This window comes from Lacerta agilis, chromosome 14 (genome assembly GCF_009819535.1).
Source record: "Lacerta agilis isolate rLacAgi1 chromosome 14, rLacAgi1.pri, whole genome shotgun sequence".
In the NCBI taxonomy this organism is placed as follows: domain Eukaryota; kingdom Metazoa; phylum Chordata; class Lepidosauria; order Squamata; family Lacertidae; genus Lacerta; species Lacerta agilis.
Window position 1 is genome coordinate 137,923 of NC_046325.1, and position 20,454 is coordinate 158,376.

A 20,454-nucleotide genomic window follows, 5' to 3' on the forward strand; every position below is an offset into this window, starting at 1 on the left:
GTCTAGCTTCTTTTATGAGCTGGAATGGGTAACGATCAAGGAGATTGGTCAGTTTCACTTGTCCAAGCAGGGGCACAGGGATGCGACCTTCCTTGCATCAGGAGGTTTGGCTTGTGCAAAGAGAGGGGGGCATAGTGCTGAGAGCCACTAGGCCATACATTGAAATGGAGGAGTAACGGAGGCACACAGCTCCCCACTGCGGGGGTAAGGGGGAGTTCCTGCACCTTTTTCCCTAGAAAAAAAGGACTGGTCCTAGAACAGATAATTCTACAGTCCGGTCTGTGAGCATTCAGAAAAAGATGCTGTGATTAATAAGAGCCTGCATGGGTTTCTCAAAAACAAGTCATGCCAGATGGATCTCATTTCCCTTTTTTGGATGGAATACTAGCTTGGTGAATTGGGAATGCTGTGGACACAGTTTATCTTGATTCCTGTAATACTTTGATGAAGTCCCTCATGATATTCTTGCAAGGAAGCTGGTAAAAAGAAGAAGAAGAAGAGTTTGGATTTGATATCCCGCTTTTCACTACCCGAAGGAGTCTCAAAGCGGCTAACATTCTCCTTTCCCTTCCTCCCCCACAACAAACACTCTGTGTTCTCTCTTCACCTGTGATTCATGGCAATGGATATTCAGAAACACACTGCTTCCCCCAGTGATGGGGAGAACATGGCCTTATCCTCTAAAACAGTGGTTCCCAATTAGCTAATTGCTGTGGACCCCCTATTTTTCAAAAGCTAAGCCACGGACCCCCTACTTTTGAAAATTTTGATAACTCTATGGTTGTTACCTCTGCAATGCAATTTTTTGAACAAAATGTGGGATAGCCCCTAATAAACAAAGGATTTTAGGTATACAGTTGTACCTCAGAAGTCCAACGCAAACTGTTCCAGAAGTTCATTCGACTTCCGAAACGTTCAGAAACCAAAGAATGGCTTCTAGTTGGCTGTAGGAAGCTCCTGCAGCCAACCAGAAGCCGCAGAACCCCTGTCAGATGTTTGGCTTCCAAAAGAACATTCGAAAACCAGAACACTCACTTCCAGTTTTTGATTGTTTGGGAGCCGAGGTATGACTGTACTAAAAAACAGACTGGACTGAGTGATATCTAGTTTTCAGCATTGTGATGTATCGGGAAATAAACATCATTATATTCCAATATATCGGAATGTCTGAAACTGGAGATCAGGCGTGGGGCTGAGGGATAATAATAATTTTATCTTTTACAGTTCCAATTCCAGTTTAGCAAATTTTGCAATTGTTATGAGGTGCTTTGTACACAAACCCTGTTTTTGAAACATTTGGCAGCACCCCCAAAACTGACCTCCACAAATTCCAGAAGTGTAGATGTGCAATAAGTGAATGAAAACAGAATAGAGGGGGGGTGTAAGCATTATTTCCACAGATTCCATATTTTAAAAGCCCAGAGGACTTACTGTGCTTTTTGGGATTTCCATTGCATGAAATCCATTTTAGGGAATGCTGCCAAATATGGGATTTTCACTGGAAACCCCCACAATATGACTACAGAGTGAAAGGGACTATGTTGGGCCTTGAGAAGATTCCTAGGACCTGTTTGAGGACCAGTTACTCATGTGGGGGCGGGTTTACAAAACGAATACAAAACCCTAGGAAAGGACTTCTTCAGTACAGGTGTTACTGGTAAAAGTGATATTTCACCAAGAAAGTGCTTTTCATCGGGATAACAGAGCAAAGTGAAAGCATCCTCTGTAAACAGGTGCCTCTGGAGACTTCGTTTCCATTTAACGGAGTCCCGTGATGCAGCCCCACTCCGGATTAACCTGTTGGGCTGCTCTTCAGCTTCCATGGAAATCTCTGGCCATGCTTCCCCGGTACAATACAGCTGAGGAATGTTGTTCAGTCGTTCAGTCGTGTCGGACTCTTCGTGACCCCATGGACCAGAGCACGCCAGGCACGCCTATCTTTCACTGCCTCCCGCAGTTTGGTCAGACTCATCTTGGTAGCTTCGAGAACACTGTCCTACCATCTCATCCTCTGTCGTCCCCTTCTCCTTGTGCCCTCCATCTTTGCCCAACATCAGGGTCTTTTCCAGGGAGTCTTCCCTTCTCATGAGGTGGCCAAAGTACTGGAGCCTCAGCTTCAGGATCTGTCCTTCCAGTGAGCACTCAGGGCTGATATTCTTCTACACTATTCCTCAGCTGAATATCAGCTGAACTTCCATACCAGAAGAATACATTAAGCAATTGTGCTTAAATGCGCGTGCCTGGGGCTATTGCCGGGGCTCGTCAGGAGGGTGATTGGCGGCTGCGCGCGCGAGGGGCTGGAAAAGGAGCCGGGGGAAGGGTGGACTGCCAGCCTGCCTTCCTCCTCCTCTCCTCGCTATCCTCTGGACTAGGAGGAGGAGGAGGAGGAGGAGGATGGGCGCGGGTGCAGGCGCGCTCTGCGTATGCTCGCAAATTGTGGCGGGATTCTCGGATTCTGCGATTGGCTTTCCTGCTTCTTGGCCCTGCAGAGGCCTTCACACACACACACACACCCCAAGCTGCTCCTCTTGTTTCTAAGGGAGGGAGAAGCTCAGCACGTCTGCCAAGAGCCCCCCCCCCCCATAAACCCTCTCTGAGGGTGCGCAACGCACACGGCTCCTGCCGGGCTCCTGTTTGGAAACGGAGAGAGGCCTGAACTGGGTGAGATCGGCTTGCCAAGGGTTAAACGGAACAGAGCTGGGTTCCTAGAGAGGACAGGCAATAAAAGAGCGGGGGAGGGGGATCAGGTCCTCCAGAACCAAAGCTCCCCACCCCCCACCCCCGCCAAGTCCCTTCTTGCCAGAGGAGCGGGGCTCTTTCTCTTTGCTTCGCACATTCTGGGATGCGGTGAGTCTCGTCTCTTCAGCCTTAGGGTGCGCTGGGGAGAAGGGGGGTCCTGGGGCTGCATGGGAGGATGCAGGGGGGTGGGTCTGTTCAGCTCGTTGATTGGGGCGATCCCCAAGTGAGGGAGCAAAGGGAACCTGCCCCCTTCTTCTTCTCTGCAAAGCCACGTAGGTGGTAGTTTGTGGGTGGGCTGCAATTTTCAGGAACATCTACAATGTGTAGTGTAGTTCATTATCAGTGGTCAGTGTGTATGTTTTTGTTTCATGAATTGGTTTAAACAGAAGAATGGGGAGCAGGATTGAGCAGAGTAAACAGAGAACAGCCAACATCGCAGAGCCGACGTCAGCAGCCCTTGTGGTTGTGCAATAGTAATGTTTCCTCTTATGTCACCTATGAAACCATATAAAGTATTGGTCTATTGATGACCGTGGGAGTCAACTTCAAAGTGAAGAAAGTAATTCATGTGTGAATTTAAATTTAGATCAACCCGATTGAGCCAAGTGCTGATGGCCTGTGTGTTCTGGGGGCTTCATTTTTTTCAACAGTCTCCCCCCACCCAGCTTTCCTCAGGTTCTTCTGTTGGGGGACCTAAGTGAAGACCTCCTTAAACTGGGCCCAGAAATGAAGGAACAGCCAATGCAGCTGTTTTGAAACAGGAATTAAGTTTGTTCTCAAGGGTCGTTGTGGGGATTCAGTGAGGAGGGGGTAGACCCAGCGATAGAAATGCCATAATCAAATTCAAGGGCAGCTCCACATAGAGGGCACTGCAATAATCCCATAGGAGGAGCCACAAGCAGATATGGCTGTTGACAGTTAAACAATGTTACTACTACTACTACTACTACTACTACTACTATTCTTATTTACCTGCCTTCACCCTAAGTTCCCAGGACAGATATTAAAACACAACATTAAAAACATCTTTTAAAAACTTACAATCACAAAAGAAGGTGAGTCCTACTTACTTTTGACAGCTGTCTTTTGAGCCTACCCACATGAACTTTGGCCCCTCCCACTTGGCCCCACAGGGTGGGGGGGGATTGGGATCTGGATCTGGCCCTCAGAACAAATAAAAAGTGGCCCTACCTCAGGGGTATGTATTGAGCGCTGGAGATTCCAAGTGCTAGAAGATGAGACAAATGTGCCCTGAAGTGGGGTTGGGAGGGAGAGCAGCTCTTGAAGATCCCAGGAGTGGGAACCCAACTATGGCCAAGCGCCACTGAATAAGGCGCTTGCACATGGAGGAGAGCAGGCTTCTTTTCTCTTGCTTTCAGTGGGAGGACCGAACGAATGGCTTCAGTTCTTGGTTGCAAGAAGGGAGAGTCTGACTAACTATCTTGAAGATAGGTCTGATGCTAAGAGCTGTTTGACAGTGGAAGGGACTCCCTCAGAAAGTGGTGGACTCTCCTTCCTTGGTGGTTTTTAAGCAGAGGTTGGATGGCCATAGATGAGATTCCTATATTGCAGTGGCTTGGGCTAGATGACACTCAGGGTCCCTTCCAACTATGCAATCCTATGATTCTTTAAATCAGTCATTGCATTTTTATTTCTATGTTTATTGTTGAAGACTAAAATAGGCTTCATTAAAATACACAATAAAAGAATTCCATGAAGATGTTAAGCATCCATAATTAAAATGTCCAGCAAAAAAATCCCATTAAAGGGACACAGCAATTAATAAGTAGAAAAGAACAGAACAGTGTGTTTTCAATAATATTGCCTAAGAGGACCTTTCCCATTTTCTTTCAGGGTAAAGCGTGCTTTGAAGCTGTAGCTGTGCATTTCATGGATTAGGAGTGGCATTGCTGGATCCTGACCAGAGAGTTCTGCATAAGAACATCATGGAGGAGAATCATGGGATCATGGACTCTCTTGGTAAGGCTCCCTGTGGGATCGTAATATAAGTATTGAAATACCATAATCCTGTATTTCTATGTGACAAACTTCCCAGATTTGGATGGAGCTCAACAGCGCCACCTAGATAACCTGGGATTCTAACACCCCCACAGCTCAACTTGAATCAAGCGGTATTGACTGTTTGGTCTGTGAATATTCTTACTCCAGTCATGCCTTTGTAAACCATGATCAGGCTGCTCTGAAGTTCCCAGGCCTTTTTAAATGTAGTCTTCAGAGTTGTTAGGGAAATGGATGTAGATTCTGTCACGTTTTGTATTTTTGTTTCTGCTTCTGTCTGTTTTTGGTTGACTAATGAGGTGACTGACCAAGGTGGAGCAGATATTATGATTGGCCCAAACAAGATTCATCCCAGAAAATAGCCAGTTTTTTTTTGGATCTCATGTTCCCATAAATATGTCTGTGGCTACTCACATTTAACTCCCTTAGTTCTTCCTTATCACAAGTGGTCTTTAGCATTGTTCAATAATTGGTGGTCCATTTCTTCCTGAGGCAATAATCTGCTTCTGTCTTTGTTTCAGGTGGTGATGAATTAGAAGAACAAGGGAGACCACAACAAAACCCACACATTGGAGAAGCCATATCAATTCATACGGGGGATAAACCATATCAGTGCCTTGAATGTGGCAAGAGCTTCAGTGAGAGGGCCCATCTCAGGGCCCATCAAAGAATTCACACAGAGGATAAACCATATAAGTGCCTGGAATGTGGCAAGAGCTTTAGACAGAGCATCCATCTCACTTCCCACCAAAGAATTCATACAGGGGAGAAACCATATCTGTGCTTGGAATGTGGGAAGAGCTTCCGTCACACTGCCAACCTCACTTCCCACCAAAGAATTCACACAGGGGAGAAACCCTATCAATGCTTGGAATGTGGAAAGAACTTCAGTCAGAGGGCCAGTCTCATTTCCCATCAAATAATTCATACAGGGGATAAACCATATCAGTGCCTCGAATGTGGCAAAAACTTCAGTTGGAAAAAAAGTCTCACTTACCATCAGAGAATTCATAGAGGGGAGAAACCCTTTCAGTGCTTGGAATGTGGAAAGAGCTTCAGATGGAGCGCCCATCTCACCTCCCATCAAAGAATTCATACAGGGCAGAAACCATAGAAGCATAAATTGTAGAGTTGAAAGGGGCACTGAGGGGCATCTAGCCCAACCCTGTGCAATGCAGGAATCTTAGCTAAAGCATCCATGACAGATGACCCAACCTCTACTTAAAACCTCCAATGAAGAAAAGTCCCACCATTTCTGATGGACTTCATCCACTGTTCAATAGCTCGTACACCAGAAAGTTCTGCTGGGGTTTAGTTGGATTTCCTTTGCAGCTGCTCGTTTGAATAACAGTGGGAAGGTGGTGCAGGGTGGTGCCAGCGCAGCTCTCAGTGAAGGCAGTGGTGGCAGAACATTGGGAGACAAACTAGACCTCTGCATAGGGCATTCTGAAGCATTCAAAGCTCTTCATAAAGACATTCTTACAGTATCCCTATAAGGTGGACCAGCAGCCCTTCCCCAATATTGCAGGAAGTTGAGAGAAGGGATGGAGAGTGGAGAGGGGTTCGAATCATAGACTCTGTTCTCTGCAAGTTGCACACACACAATCCACTCTGAATTGTGTGGCTTATTGACATCTATATTGCACACACACAACTGCCATTGGCTGAACCAGTTTTTGTCTTTCATAATTATTGCTTTCTTAAATTGTGATTTCAAAGTGGGGGTGTTTTGGAGGGGGCATGGAGCTATGTATGCTGCCTTGAGCTGGAAAGGTGGCTGTGACCTTGCTCTAATGTTGGAGCAGAGGAAAGGGAGTTGCCATGAAGAAGGGCAGGCAGACCTCTCCCAGCAGACAGCCTGAGGTCCCAAGTTGGTAGCCTGAATATCCTGGGTGTGTCCCAGGTTCTTTTTCATTTGGTTTTTAGGGACGGCTTTTCATGAGTCCATTCTTGGCCACACACACAATTAATTCAAAATCAGGGATGTGGGCTGGAGACACATTTTTAAATATATTTTTTGTTCTTTAGCTGCATTGCAGTTATACCTATTCCACTTCTCCTGCATGTTGCTCAAAGAAGTATTCATGGGTCTCCTTTTACCAGTGTTGATCTCAAGCCTTGGGTGTCATGGGCCCAGTCCTGTGGAACCCCCTGCCACTAGAGATTCAGGGGGCGCCTTCTGTGTCAGCTTTTAAACACTTGCAGGCCATTAAGATGACATCCATCACAAGCGTATTGATGCTTGTGTTTTAGATATTTATTTTTGCTTTTAACCTGTTGTTAAATTTTAATGATGTTTTGTTTGGTTTATGTTTTTACATTGCTGTAAACCACTGGCATATTGTTCTGATGCAGCTGTCCATGAATATTGACATAAACAAGCAATCCTGTGAGGTACTTTAGGCTGAGAGACAGTGACTTTCTGGTCCAAGGTCGCACAGTGAGCTTTGTGGGTGAGGGGTGACACACTCTTCCCCCCCTCCCAACTCCCTCTTGCTTAATATGACACATAATCTTTAAAATAAATGCATAAATACATGCCGCTAAACTAACAGTTGCAAGGATATCTCTTTGGAATGGCCACAGTCGCATTTGAATCCAAGACCAAAATAGAACACAGTCTTCAAAACAACCACATGAAATCAAAACGAAATGTTTCAGAAGTTCCTGCAAGGATGGAGCATTACTCCAAAGGCAGCGAGGGGGCCGGGTTCTCCTGCTTCCAGAGAGGAATCCCTGAATCTGGACTAAGACACCCAGCTTCAAAACTGGAATGAAACAACCAGTCACAGAAATCATCCTGCTTAGGTAGAATAGGCATTCCAGTTCTTTAGCTCCAGAAATCTGAGGTTGGGGAACCTGGAGAGCCATTGAGACTTTGTCCACCACACATTTAAAGCACCTTTCTTCCCCTCCCCCTGCACCCCATACTTGAATTTTCTTTAAAGTTGTGGGCTTTAAAAAAATGTTCCATTGGTGCAACATGAGTTTTTGGGTTTTCTATATAAGTACTAAGTTATCAAGGCATAACACAGGTATGTACATTTTAAGGTGTCCTGTTACAGTTAGGGATTTGTTTGTTTAAAGGGGAAAATAAACAACAAAACCTGTGTTTCCCAACTTCATCAGGGTCTGACTCTGTGGGTCCCAAATCTGTCATGTTCCAGCAAAGGGAGCACAGCCAAGAAAAACAGCGGCAGCCACGCCAAATCTTTTATTTTGTTGCCACAAAGTTTCTAACCTTAAGCAAAGCAGAGAATAATCAAGATCAAAGGTTACCTCCGTTTTTTAAAATTACCAAAGTTTCCCAGGATACATCTGCAAAAGCATCATGAAAGCCGTCAGAAGGAAGGAGGTGTGGTGACAAACAGGAGCCCCCGACACCCCCTGTCCCTCAAGGCAGGGATTAGACCTCTTTCACCTAGCAGAGAGAGTATTTACAATTCCTTTCGTTATTTTGTATCGCTTGGCACACCCAGGCTTGCTGCACCTCGTCGTGAATCTCCATCCTGAGGTGCCGAGCTCCAGTCTGGCCCTTGGTAAGGGGTGATCCTGGCCGGGGCACGTTCCCAGGATCGTGGCCTCCAACGCCCAATTCATCTCATGACTCAGCCCCCCTCTGCCTCTGCCTGATCATTTTATTGCCGTTGGAACCAAGTAAAAACATTTATTCGGCTATTTCTAATGAGTTTCTGTGCTTCTTCCATTCAAAATGGAAGGAAGGCTTGAGCTTTGGCGCGCGTCCCTTGGGGACCTCCCGCCCTCTGAGCGCCAGGTGATCCTTGGCGGCTGTTTGCAGACTTGGACAGAGGCAATCAATCCGGCCTTTTCTTCGGCTTGCCTGCCATTTCCCCCGAAGGGGCTGCTGATTCGCAAGTGGGATTAAGGTTTAAAGGTCTGTTCTGCAGGCTGTGATTGGTCAGCTGTTCAACAGGAAGAAGATCAAACCTATCCATTCTCAAAGAAATCAGCCCTGAGTGCTCACTGGAAGGACAGATCCTGAAGTTGAGGCTCCAGTACTTTGGCCACCTCATGAGAAGAGAAGACTCCCTGGAAAAGACCCTGATATTGGGATGGAGCGGAGGGCACAAGGAGAAGGGGACGACAGAGGATGAGATGGTTGGACAGTGTTCTCGAAGCGACTGGCATGAGTTGGCCAAACTGCGAGAGGCAGTGAAGGATAGGCGTGCCTGGCGTGCTCTGGTCCATGGGGTCACGAAGAGTCGGACACGACTGAACGACTGAACAACAACCATCAACAGGACGGCTCCTGGTCGGTCCACCCCTTCAGATAAGGAAAAGGCGGTCTTTCCCTCCTGGTGCCAAAAGCTGACGCGGTTGTGCCCGTGTTCTTCGTTTTGCGGAGGAGCCCCTCTCTGCTTTGCGCGTAACATTAGGAAAGGGAACTGAATATTACATTTCCAGGACCAGAATGCCCTTCTACGGATCTAGGGTGCGAGCACACCGGGAATCCTGTGTCAGGTTCTGGTCCCCTCGCCTCAGAGCTGAAATAGTCTTAGAAAAGGGCCGCCCGAATGATCGAGGGCGGAGGGGGGGGGGAGAGAGAGAGAGAGACTTCCCTAGGAAGAAAGACTGCAGCGTTTGCCTCTTTCTGGTCTAGAGGAAAGCCAAGGGAGACGCACATTGAGCTGGGGCGTCGCCTTGCAAAGGTGAAAGGGAACTGAGCTGCATTCCTAGAGAGGCGGGCGGGGAGGGGGAGTCCTTAATCCGAAGCTCCTTCCTGCAAAGGGAAGTGGGGGCTTTCGTCTCTCTTCTCCGCACTTGCTGCCTTGGTGGCGCCTTCTGGAATCCGGTGAGTCTCCTTTCTCTGATTGCGTAGGGTGCATTGGGAGAAGGCAGGGCGTCCCAAGGCTGCAGGGAAGGGTGCATGCGCGGGGGGGGGGGGTGCAGGCGGGGACCCCCAAGTCAGGCAGCTGAAATCCCTGCCCTTTGCCTGCGCAGGAGATCTGCAACTTCATTTGGATCCACTCGCTGCTTGACACTTTGGGAGGGGTCTTTGTTTTTTTTTTGGGGGGGGGGAATTATGTATTGGTAGAGTATTAAATTTCTATACCACTTAATATATTATAATATAAACGGTGCACAGGAAATGGCAGCAACAACAGACAATGTAAACAAATACACATTTCAAAAAGACACCGTTGCATATAAATAGGTTACATTGATAAAAAGCTCCTCTCTCCCTCAGTAGATACATCAATAATGCAAATAAACTCAATTCAGATTGATGTACAAGTCCCATTTATTAACAGGGATTGTAGCCAGACAGAAACATTTGGACTTAAAATATACGCAAGAAATAAAAAGGAAATCCTGACCTATACATTTAGTGAATAAAGTCTGTTGGAAGATGGAGAGCAGAGAAAAGAAAGCGCTTCTTGGTGTGATGCAGACTCAAACCTCTAGAACTCCCTGCCCCAGGAGGCAGGCTGGGACCAGTGCAGGGAGGAGGAGAGGCTCCTGGTGGCTTCATCCTCGAGGGCTGAGCTCTTGTCTCCCCAGCGATGCTTCTGAATCCCAGTTGCTGGGAAGAAGCGCAGGGGGGAGAGGGGGGCTCTTGTGCCCCAGTCTTGCTGGGGGGCTTCCCATTGAGGCCCCAGTGGGAACAGGAGGGGGGAATACAGAGGGGGACCCACTGGCCTGATCCTGCAAGGCTCCTCTCCTCCCTGATGCTGACCTCCTCAAGATGCAAGTCCTCTGTTGTCCTTCAGTTAGAAGTAAAGCTTTCCCAGTTCCCTGGATTCTTTGGAGGAAAAAAAAGCTCTGATCCTGCTTTGAAGATGCTCGGCTTCCTTGAGGCGCCATGTGTATCTCCATGTGTATTCCTGTTTCAAGACAGGAATTCAGTGAGGAGCGAGGACACATGGATGCCGCCTGGAGCTCCTTGGAGAAAATGGGGAGATAGAAAACCCATTGATAAAGAGAGGGAACTGTTTCTGAGTCATCTCCAAGGGCAGCTCCATGTGGAGGGCATTGCAATGATCCCATCAGATCCAGAACATGGAATACCATGGCCAAGTACTCTCTGTCCCAAATGGACTGTGTCAGGGACTAGACACCAGAGGAGGAATGGTGGCGACCATCCTCCCCCTTCTCCTGAACCTTCCCGAGGAGGACAGTATAGATTTACAACGGTGGTTTGCAGAAGGTCATAACTCTGAGACAGAAGAGGGACAAAGCTGGGAGATAATGGGAGAAGAGGGGGTGGATCAGCAGAGCTGGAGCAGCTGGCTGCATGTTGTCATTAGAAAGCATTCCAGGCCCCCCTTCTCCTAGGACCCAGAGAGCAGTGAAATTGGTAGAGCAGTTAGTGAGTAGACAAGGGGCCTTATGCAGCCACTGTAAAAGGGTGGAGCTGCTGACGACTGAGAGGGAAGGTGGGGGGAGCAGATTACGCAGAGCAACGCCATTATCCAAGAGAAGGCACCCTGCATCTCTCTCTGTGAATATTGAATAAAAGACTTTGGTAAGAGCTTCTTGTCTTTCCATTACTGGAAGCCTGCTGTGAGGGAGGGGGGTCAGATTCCCTGAAGCCGGGCACACTGGCTGGTAAACTACCTTTGGCATAAATGGACATAAATCTGATATCAGGAATCACAAGACAGAGAAACCAGTAGGAGAACACTTCCATCTCCCAGGACATTCTGTACAAGATCTCAAAGTAGCTGTCTTAACAAAGGAATTTCTGAAATAGACTGGAAAGAGAATTTGCTGAATTACCAAACTTAAAACCATGGAGACACCTGGTCTGAATAGATACATTGGATTCTTATCTCATTATACATGACAAAGCTATCTTTAGCCATCTCACCCCTTGCTTTTTCCTGTAAGACCAATTGCAGTTGTTAATAGTCGTCAACAGGTTTTCCACACCTATCAGCCAATCACCCATTCCCACCCCCCTTCTGAGTAATACCCCTCCCCACCCCTTCACTAATATAAGGGTCTGGTGACTTCTGTTTCAGTGTTTGGAGGTTCTAGCAGGGGAGCGCAGCTATCGTATACCCTTGACCGAAGAACGGTACACTCCTTCTATCTGGGATGGTCGTCCTCTTCCACCGAGCGCGCAGCTTCGGAAGGGACGCACATGGAGCGGTGAGGGAGGAAGGGGACACCCGCCTAGCCAGCCAGATCAGCCAAATCAACCCTGGCGATCAATGGGGTGACAGATGTCGTAGCCAGATCGCCCTCACATCTGAAGAAGTGTGCATGCACACCAGGGGTAGGCAACCTAAGGCCTGGGGGCCGGATGCGGCCCAATTGCCTTCTAAATCTGGCCCAAGGACGGTCTGGGAATCAGCATGTTTTTACATGAATAGAATGTGTCATTTTATTTAAAATGCATCTCTGGTTTATTTGTGGGGCATAGGAATTCGTTCATTTTTCTTCAAAATATAGTCTGGCCCTCCACAAGGTCTGAGGGACGACCGGACCGGCCCATGGCTGAAAAAGGTTGCTGACCCCTGATGCACACAAAAGCGCATACCAATAACAAACTTAGTTGGTCCCTAAGGTACTACTGGAAGGATTTTTTTATTTTTATTTTTGACTACTGCAGACCAACACGGCTACCTACCTGCAACTAGAACAATGTTAGAAGATGAGCAATTAAATAGTCCTGAGACGGTATGTTTGATGTTGTTGGGGCCAGTAATGGTGTTGTCCGGGTGTATGTGGCAGCAAAATTGCCATCTGGGTTTATTGCAGGCTCTGGTACCAGTGTCCGTGTTAAGTCTGGTTGTTGTATTATTGTGGGTGAGGACAAAATAAAAAATTCTTTCCAGTAGCACCTTAGAGACCAACTAAGTTTGTTCTTGGTATGAGCTTTCATGTGCATGCACACTTTTAAGATTGGGTGGCTGTCTGTAGGCAATGAAAGGTCTTCCTCCCAGAGCTTGAGAAAGAGAACTGTCATTGTCTGAAGTTGTAGATCTCTGATGATGGGTTGTACTGTTTTAACTCGGGAGCTGTATGTGATTACTAGTGGTGTTCTGTTATTTCAGCCTTTGTAGTTTGCAGGAGCTCAGCTTGCAGGCAACGGATTCTGCCCGCTAGGGGCCGCTGTTCGATAACCCCCATTGGCTAGCTGTCAAAATCTGGTGCTTCTGAGTGGTTGGTTCTCGGCAATATGCAAATACAGAGTAGAATCATAGAATCCTAGAGTTGGAAGAGACCCCAAGGGCCATCCAGTCCAACCCCTGCCAAGCAGGAAACACCATCAAAGCATTCCTGACAGATGGCTGTCAAGCCTCTGCTTAAAGACCTCCAAAGAAGGAGACTCCACCATACTCCTTGGCAGCAAATTCCACGGCCGAACAGCTCTCACTGTCAGGAAGTTCTTCCTAATGTTTAGGTGGAAACTTCTTTCTTGTAGTTTGAATCCATTGCCCCGTGTCCGCTTCTCTGGAGCAGCAGAAAACAACCTTTCTCCCTCCTCTATATGACATCCTTTTATATTTGAACATGGCTATCATATCACCCCTTAACCTTCTCTTCTCCAGGTACATTCATAGGTTTTCATACATAACAGTATATATACATGGAGAAAAAGAAACGGGGTTTCTTTTTATTTAATGATATGTTGTGCTTGGTGAAACTAGGGAACAGAAAGGCTTTTCTGAAGGGCTTTTCTCAGGCTCATCGTACCGCACCCTGGGCAAGTGGAAAGGCGGCTAGTGATGGAAGGGACAGCTGAGAAATCCGCTCTTGCACAAGTCCCCCCCCCGGGGGGGGGGGAATTCTACAACACTTCTATCGCCTTCCGCTTTAGCTATTTCATGCATTAATCTCTTAATATATATGGCTCTTCATTTTAATTTTCTTCCACTCATGCAAGAGCCTGGCTGCTGGATCCAGCCCATGGCTCATCTACTCCAGCATCCTCTTCTCACAGGGACAGACCAGATGCCTCTCTTCTCCTGTAGCTTCCAGACACTGATATTCAGAAGCATCGCTGCCTTCGGCTGTGGAGTTGATGCGCATTGAGCATTTATCCAGATTTGTTTGCACAGAGTCTGCAAGGAAGTCAGCAGACCCTCCAAGTGTCCCTTTTTTCCAGGGACGTCCCTTATTTAGAAAAGCCATCCCACTTTCTGATTTGATCCGGGAATATCCTGCTTTTCCTTGCTGTTGCTGTTGTTTAGTTGTTTAGTCGTGTCCGACTCTTCGTGACCCCATGGACCAGAGCACGCCAGGCACTCCTGTCTTCCACTGCCTCCCGCAGTTTGGTCGGACTCATGTTGGTAGCTTCGAGAACACTGTCCAACCATCTCCTCCTCTGTCATCCCCTTCTCCTTGTGCCCTCCATCTTTCCCAACATCAGGGTCTTTTCCAGGGAGTCTTCTCTTCCCATGAGGTGGCCAAAGTATTGTAGCCTCAGCTTCAGGATCTGTCCTTCCAGTGAGCACTCAGGGCTGATTTCCTTAAGAATGAATAGGATTGCAGTCCATGGGACTTCTTGCTTTTCCTTAGGATGTCCCTATTTTCATTGGAGAAATGTTGTTGGGTATGGAGTTATCCGACCACCGATCCGTCCTGAAGGCAAACAGATGGCACAGGGAAGTGTTTTTTAATGTTTAATGTTTTATATGTTTTTATATGTGTGTGAAGCAACCCAGAGTGGCTGGGGCAACTCAGTAAGATGTGTAGGAGGTTATAAACAGTAAAATTTATCGGAGAAATTTTGGAGGATATCATTGGTCTGATGAACCTTTTCCCCTGCAAGCTGCTCCCTCTGTTTCCAATGGAGGGAGCAGCTTAGCCCGTCAGCAAAGAGCCCCCCCCCCAAAAAAAACCTTATCTGACTGCGCAACGCACACGTTTCTCCTGGGCTTCTGCTCTGGAGGCGGTAATGTTGAGGAGAGAAGGGTGCGCTGGGTGCGCACGGCTTGCCAAGGGTTAAAAGGAGCTGAGCTGGATTCCTAGAGAGGACAGGAAATAAAAGTGTCGTGGGGGGGGCAGGTCCTCCCTCCCCCCTCTTCCTGCAAGGGGGAGGGGGCTGTTGTCTGCTTTGCAAATGCTGCCTCGGCGGCGCCTTCTGCGCTCTGGTGAGTCTCCTCTCTCTCTCTCCCCGGAGGGGGCATTGGGGAGAAGAGGGGCTCCCTGCCCACCCCCACCGACCCCCAAATCAGGGAGCCGAGGGTCCTCCCCCTCCATCCTGCAAAGCCAGGGCGGGGGCTCGTTCCCAGGAGGTGTGCAGCTACAGACCCAGGGATGCCCCTTGAGCTCCATCGAGAGAGAAGGGGGGGGGGTATAACTATGGCCTGACTAGAGAGAGGGATCCCAGCGCATAATATCATCTGGCCGCGGGATTGTGGGCCCTTTCCAGCCCGATCCCCTCGGGTCCACAGCACGGGAACTGAGCCCCCCCCCCCGTGTTCAGCTGATCCATCTGGCCAACCCCCCTCCCCCCACGGAGCAGACTTTCTTTCCTCTACCTGCTCCCAAAATCAAGCTCAGCTGCGTTTGTTGGCCTGGACGTTGGCAACAGCAGTGCTGGCTTATGGTATTATTATTATTATTACTTCTGATCCAGGCATCTGGCTGAACTCTTTGGCCCCTGAATGTGTGTTTGTAAATACACATGGTTGTAGTCCTCACATAGGTTAGATCAGGGGTGGCCAATTTCCAAGAGACTGCGATCTACTCACAGAGTTAAAGACTGGCAGTGATCTACCCGCTTTTGGGGGTTCAGGTCAAAGTTGTTGAGCTTTTTTTTTAGGAAGGAAAGCCCTGTTTTTGGGGTTCACGTACAAGTTCAAGTTGTTGAGCTTCTTTAGGGAGGAGGAAAGCAAAATTGAGCTTGTGTTAGGAAGGAAAGCCCTGTTTTTGGTGGGTCGGGTCATTTTAGGGGTGGAAGGCAAAGATGTTGAGTTTTTTAAGGGGAGCCAAAGTTTTTTAGCTTCTTTGGGGGGGAGCCACTGATCTACCAGTGATCTACCACAGACGTCCAGTGATCTACCAGTAGATCACGATCTACCTGTTGGACATGCCTGGGTTAGATTATGTAAAGAATAGGGGTTAAGAAATTCAGTTTATGTTATTGTGGTGATGAAAGTTTTAACTTGGGAGGGTTCTGATTTATTTGGGGGTGGGTTTGTTTTTTTAAAAAAATTGAATGTTGGGTTTTAATTTGAATTTTTGGATTTCTTTTGTATCTGTGGTTTTTGGGTTTTTTTATTAGTTTGCATACACTATAATTTTTAATGGTTTTAATTCGACAGACAAAATGGCAGAAAAAAGAGAGTTTTATTCTGATCTCTTGCAGTCTTCCTGTGAGCACAGATGGATGAGCAAGACCCAGCTGGCCCTGAAGAAGGAAGAGGCCAGGCCATGGAAACTGGAAGCAGTGGGGGATTCTGGGAAAACTCTGTGCACAAGCTCCTGGGTCAGATGAACACCCTTCATTCAGATGCGAAGAGCCAGCAGTTCATGCAGTTCTTCTCCCAGGAGGCCAAACAACCCCGTGAGGTTTGCAGCCGACTCTACTGCCTTGACCATCAGTGGCTGAAGCCAGAAAGGCACACGAAATCTCAGATGCTGGACCTGGTGATCTTGGAGCAATTCCTGGCTGTCCTTCCCCTGGAGATGGAGAACTGGGTGAGGGAATGTGGAGCAGAGACCAGTTCCCAGGCAGTGGCCCTGGCGAAGGATTCCTCCTGAGTCAGGCAGAGGAGAGGAAGCAGGCAGAGCAGCAGGTGAGAGAGACTTTCCTCTGGATACTCCCAAGGGGCTCCAAATAGAGGAGAAAATCCTAAAATACTGTACTAATTGCTCATCCATTTTTAGGAAGCTTCCAAGGCAGGACCCATAAAATATTTGCCTCTACCATTCTTTGTTGCTCTTTCAGGAAAAGGATCTGGTTGCAGAAATGGGCTGCAATTGCTCTGAGGCAGAGAGGACTCTGTTGGACACCAGAGAGAGTTCACTAGGTAAGGAGGAAGGAATTTCTTCTCTGTTTGGTCTTTCTGTTGCTTTTGAAAGTAATCTGTGAGTTGCTTCAATTTTGGGGAGGAAGAAATTTGGGCCCAAGAGCTCAAAAGAGGACAATAAAACTATGCAACTTGCATGACCATCAAAATGTACACCTCAGAGAAGCATGCACTCCTGGCTTACCACTTACCTTTGTCTCTCAGGTGAAAGAAGAATGTCAACCAGACTTCCTCACCCGTCTTTTCATGGTGGTGGAGAGGAAGCAGCAGCTTGAAGCAGATCAGGTAGGAGGAAGGAGCCTTGTGGGGAAAGAGGCTGAGGAGGGGGGCAGCCAGGGTGTCTCTGGGACTGAAGAAATCCCTCTCTTCCTCTTTGCTTTTGTCAAAGCTGGTCCAAACAAAGGCTGAAAGTGCCATTCAAGAAGGTCTATCTGCTGAAAATCAGGAATAGCCTGCTCACCTTAACTAGCCTTCTGTATGTCACTAGTGTTATTTATCAGCATTTGCAGTTTTATTATTAAATTTATGATTGAGTACTACGGTGGGCTTCTAAGCAGTTGACCTAATACAATGCAGGGTCCTAAAAAATGAAGCAGGTACAGCAGCTTCATCCAGTATTATTTACTGAAGGCCAATGAGCTCACGAATCCAGCTCTCTATCAGGGACCATGCTGAGATGGGCTGCGCTGGGGAGGAATGGTGGGAGCCTCCCCCGTCTCCATGCTCCTGATCAGGATCCTGGAACTTCCCAGGAGCAGTGGGACAATATAGATTTGGAACAGTGGTTTGCAGAAGGACATAGTTCGGAAGGCAGAAGATGGGAAGTAATGGATGGGGAACAGCAGGGAGAAGCAGCACTTGAGAGAGAGAGTGAACAGACTCATTGTCATTGGGAAGTGTTCATTTGCTCAGCCCAAGGTCAAGAAGAGCAGATAAGGGGGCAGCACAGAGAGCACAGTGGTTAGGAGATCAGGTTAGAAGATGTGGTAGTGACGTGGGTGACTAGGGCGGAGGTGGGTGGAACCCCTAATTGGGAGCACCTTCATTCCTAGGATATGGATTCTTTGTTCTAACTGGTAGGAAGACTGCTTTCCATGTATTCTGCCTATCTACTGCCAAAGGGGGAGGAAGCCGATTCCCTGAAGCCATCACTACAAAGTTCTTAAGAATCCAGTTGTAGTAAAAAAACAAAAAACTTAAAGACTAAGAACTTAACACTTAGACATACTATGTACAGATCACACCACCAGAAATAAAGAGAGAGAGAGAATGTGAAAATGGTTTATTCTGGCCTATGTTTATGGGCAGCATGGCCTTGAGATAGAAAGAAAAATAACAGGGCAGCTTCAACCAGCTGTACTCAGCTTCTCTGAAGGAATAACCTCAAAATCAGGAACCTTCTGCTTATTTCCAAGCAGAATGGAAAAATTGCTGATCAGCTAGAGACTAGCTGCTTGCAGCCTGCAGCAGCTTCTAGCTTGTGAGACCCAGACAAGTTTCCAGAACATTCTTGAATCAATAGAATAGGAATGATCTCTACATATTAGACCAATACTTTCTATATCAAAATGGCAAGCCTTGTCAGTAATACCTATCCACAAGCCTTGAATTCTACTCCAGATCTTTTGTGGCTGGTCCAAGATCTAAGACTTGTGTACCAGTTCATGATTCAAAGGCACCCAGTGGTGCCCAACCCTCAGAGCACCATCCCTGCAGGGACCAAGTGGTACAGTGTAGTGGACCTTTGCTCAGAATTTTTGAGTATCCCCATTGCAACTAACAACACAGCAATGAACAGGCAGGAAACAACACAGCAAAGTGTAGTAGATAATCTTTAGACTGCCTTAGAGGAGGACCTTTGTCTTTTTCCTTTCAGAGTCTAGTGTGCTTTGAAGATGTAGCTGTGCATTTCACGGAAGAGGAGTGGTGTTGCTGGATCCTGACCAGAGAGCTTTGCATAAGGAAGTCATGGAGGAGAATGATGGGATCATGGCCTCCCTCGGTAAGGCTCCCGGATAAGATCTGTTTTGAAATTCCATAGGCATATATATCAAACTGAAAAACCTGCCAGATGGATGGAGCTCAATAGCATGACCTACAACATCTGGGAGTGCAACAGAGCACAGGGCGCCATAAGTGGAGGGGTAGGATTGTTTCGTCTGTGAAAATTCCTCCTCCAGTTATGCTTTTTTAAACCATGATCAGGCTGCTCAGAACTGCCCAGGCCTTCATAAATGTAGTTTTCAGAGTTCTTAGGGAAATGAAAGTAGATTTTCCCAGGCTTTGTGTTTTTGCTTTTGCTTCTGTTTTGGTTGACCAAAGAGACTATGGACCTTGGAAATGGAGCAACAAACAGGTGACTGACACTAGAGATGCAGGAAATTCCATGATTGGGCGAAGAAAATCCATTCAATAAAAGAGCCAGGCTTTGCATATCTCAGGTTCCCACAAATATGTCCATGAATGCCAGTCTACAAAGGCAGTGAACCCTGCAGTAAGACCTCATGCTAACCCCCTTCAGTTCTTCCACTATCACAAGAGTAAATTAGCATTGTTCAATTATTTGGGGCTTCATTTATTTCTGAGGTTCTAATCAATTTCTCTCTCCATTGAAGGTGGTGATGAATTGGAAATGAAGAACAGGGGAGACCATGACAAAACCCACACAGTAGAGAAACCATATGAATATTTGGAGTGTGGCGAGAGCTCCATCTCCCTTTCCACTTCCTATCAAATAAATCCTATGGGATGAAACCACATCAGTGTTTGGAATGTGGAAAAATTTTCACCCGGAAGGAAAGTCTCACTGCCCATCAGAGAATTCATAAACCAGAGAAACCATTTCACTGTCAAGAGTGTGGAAAGAGCTTCAGATGGAAGTCAAATCTCACTTCCCATCAAAGAATTCATATGGGTGAGAAACCATTTCAATGTTTGGATTGTAGAAAGAGCTTCACCCACAAGAAAATTCTCATTTCCCATCTAAGAGTGCATACAGGGGAGAAACCCTATCAGTGCTGGAATGTGGAAAGAGCTTCAGTCACAGCGCCTCTCTCAATTTACATCAAAGAATTCATACAGGGCAGAAGCCATATCAGTGCTTAAAATGTGGAAAGAGCTTCGGTCGGAGCTCCACTCTCGCCAACCATCAAATAACTCATACAGGGGAGAAACCATATCAGTGCTTGAAATGTGGAAGAGCTTCACTCAGAAGGAAAGTCTCACTGCCCATCAGAGAATTCATACATTGGAGAAACCATTTCAGTGTAAAGAGTGTGGAAGGAGCTTCAGTTGGAAGGCAAGTCTCACTTCCCATGAAAGAATTCATACAGGGGAGAAACCCTATCATTGCTTGGAATGTGGAAAGAACTTCAGTCACAGCTCCCATCTCGCTTCCCATCAAAGAATTCATACAGGGGAAAAGCCATATCAGTGCTTAGAATGTGGAAAGAGCTTCAGTCAGAGCTCCCAACTCACTTCCCATCAAAGAATCCATGCAGCGGAGAAACCATATCAGTGCTCGGAATGTGGAAAGAGCTTCAGTCGAAAGGACAATCTCACTTCCCATCAAAGAATCCATACAGGGGAGAAAGTGTATCAGTGCTTGGAATGTGGAAGAGCTTCAGTCACAGCAACCATCTTGCTTCCCATCAAAGAATTCATACAGGGGAGAAACCCTATCAATGTCTCGAATGTGGAAAGAGCTTCAGAAAAAGCGTCCATCTCACTTTCCATCAAAGAATTC

At 47.1% G+C, this 20,454-nt stretch overlaps 1 protein-coding gene and 1 long non-coding RNA gene across 2 annotated transcripts; both read left to right on the top strand.

Annotated features, from left to right (window-relative positions):
• Positions 1 to 4,363: 4,363 nt before the first annotated feature.
• Positions 4,364 to 20,244, top strand: LOC117058266 (gastrula zinc finger protein XlCGF7.1-like; the record flags this gene model as incomplete). The annotated part of the gene is made up of 3 exons (XM_033169324.1): positions 4,364 to 4,719; positions 5,280 to 5,824; positions 19,924 to 20,244. Coding segments are annotated over exons 1-3 (900 nt in total), but the record flags the coding sequence as incomplete, so codon positions are not given.
• On the top strand, positions 18,495 to 19,466 carry LOC117058276. Its single transcript, XR_004427851.1, has 2 exons — positions 18,495 to 18,711; positions 19,325 to 19,466. It is a non-coding gene; the product is annotated as an uncharacterized LOC117058276 (long non-coding RNA).
• Positions 20,245 to 20,454: the final 210 nt, after the last annotated feature.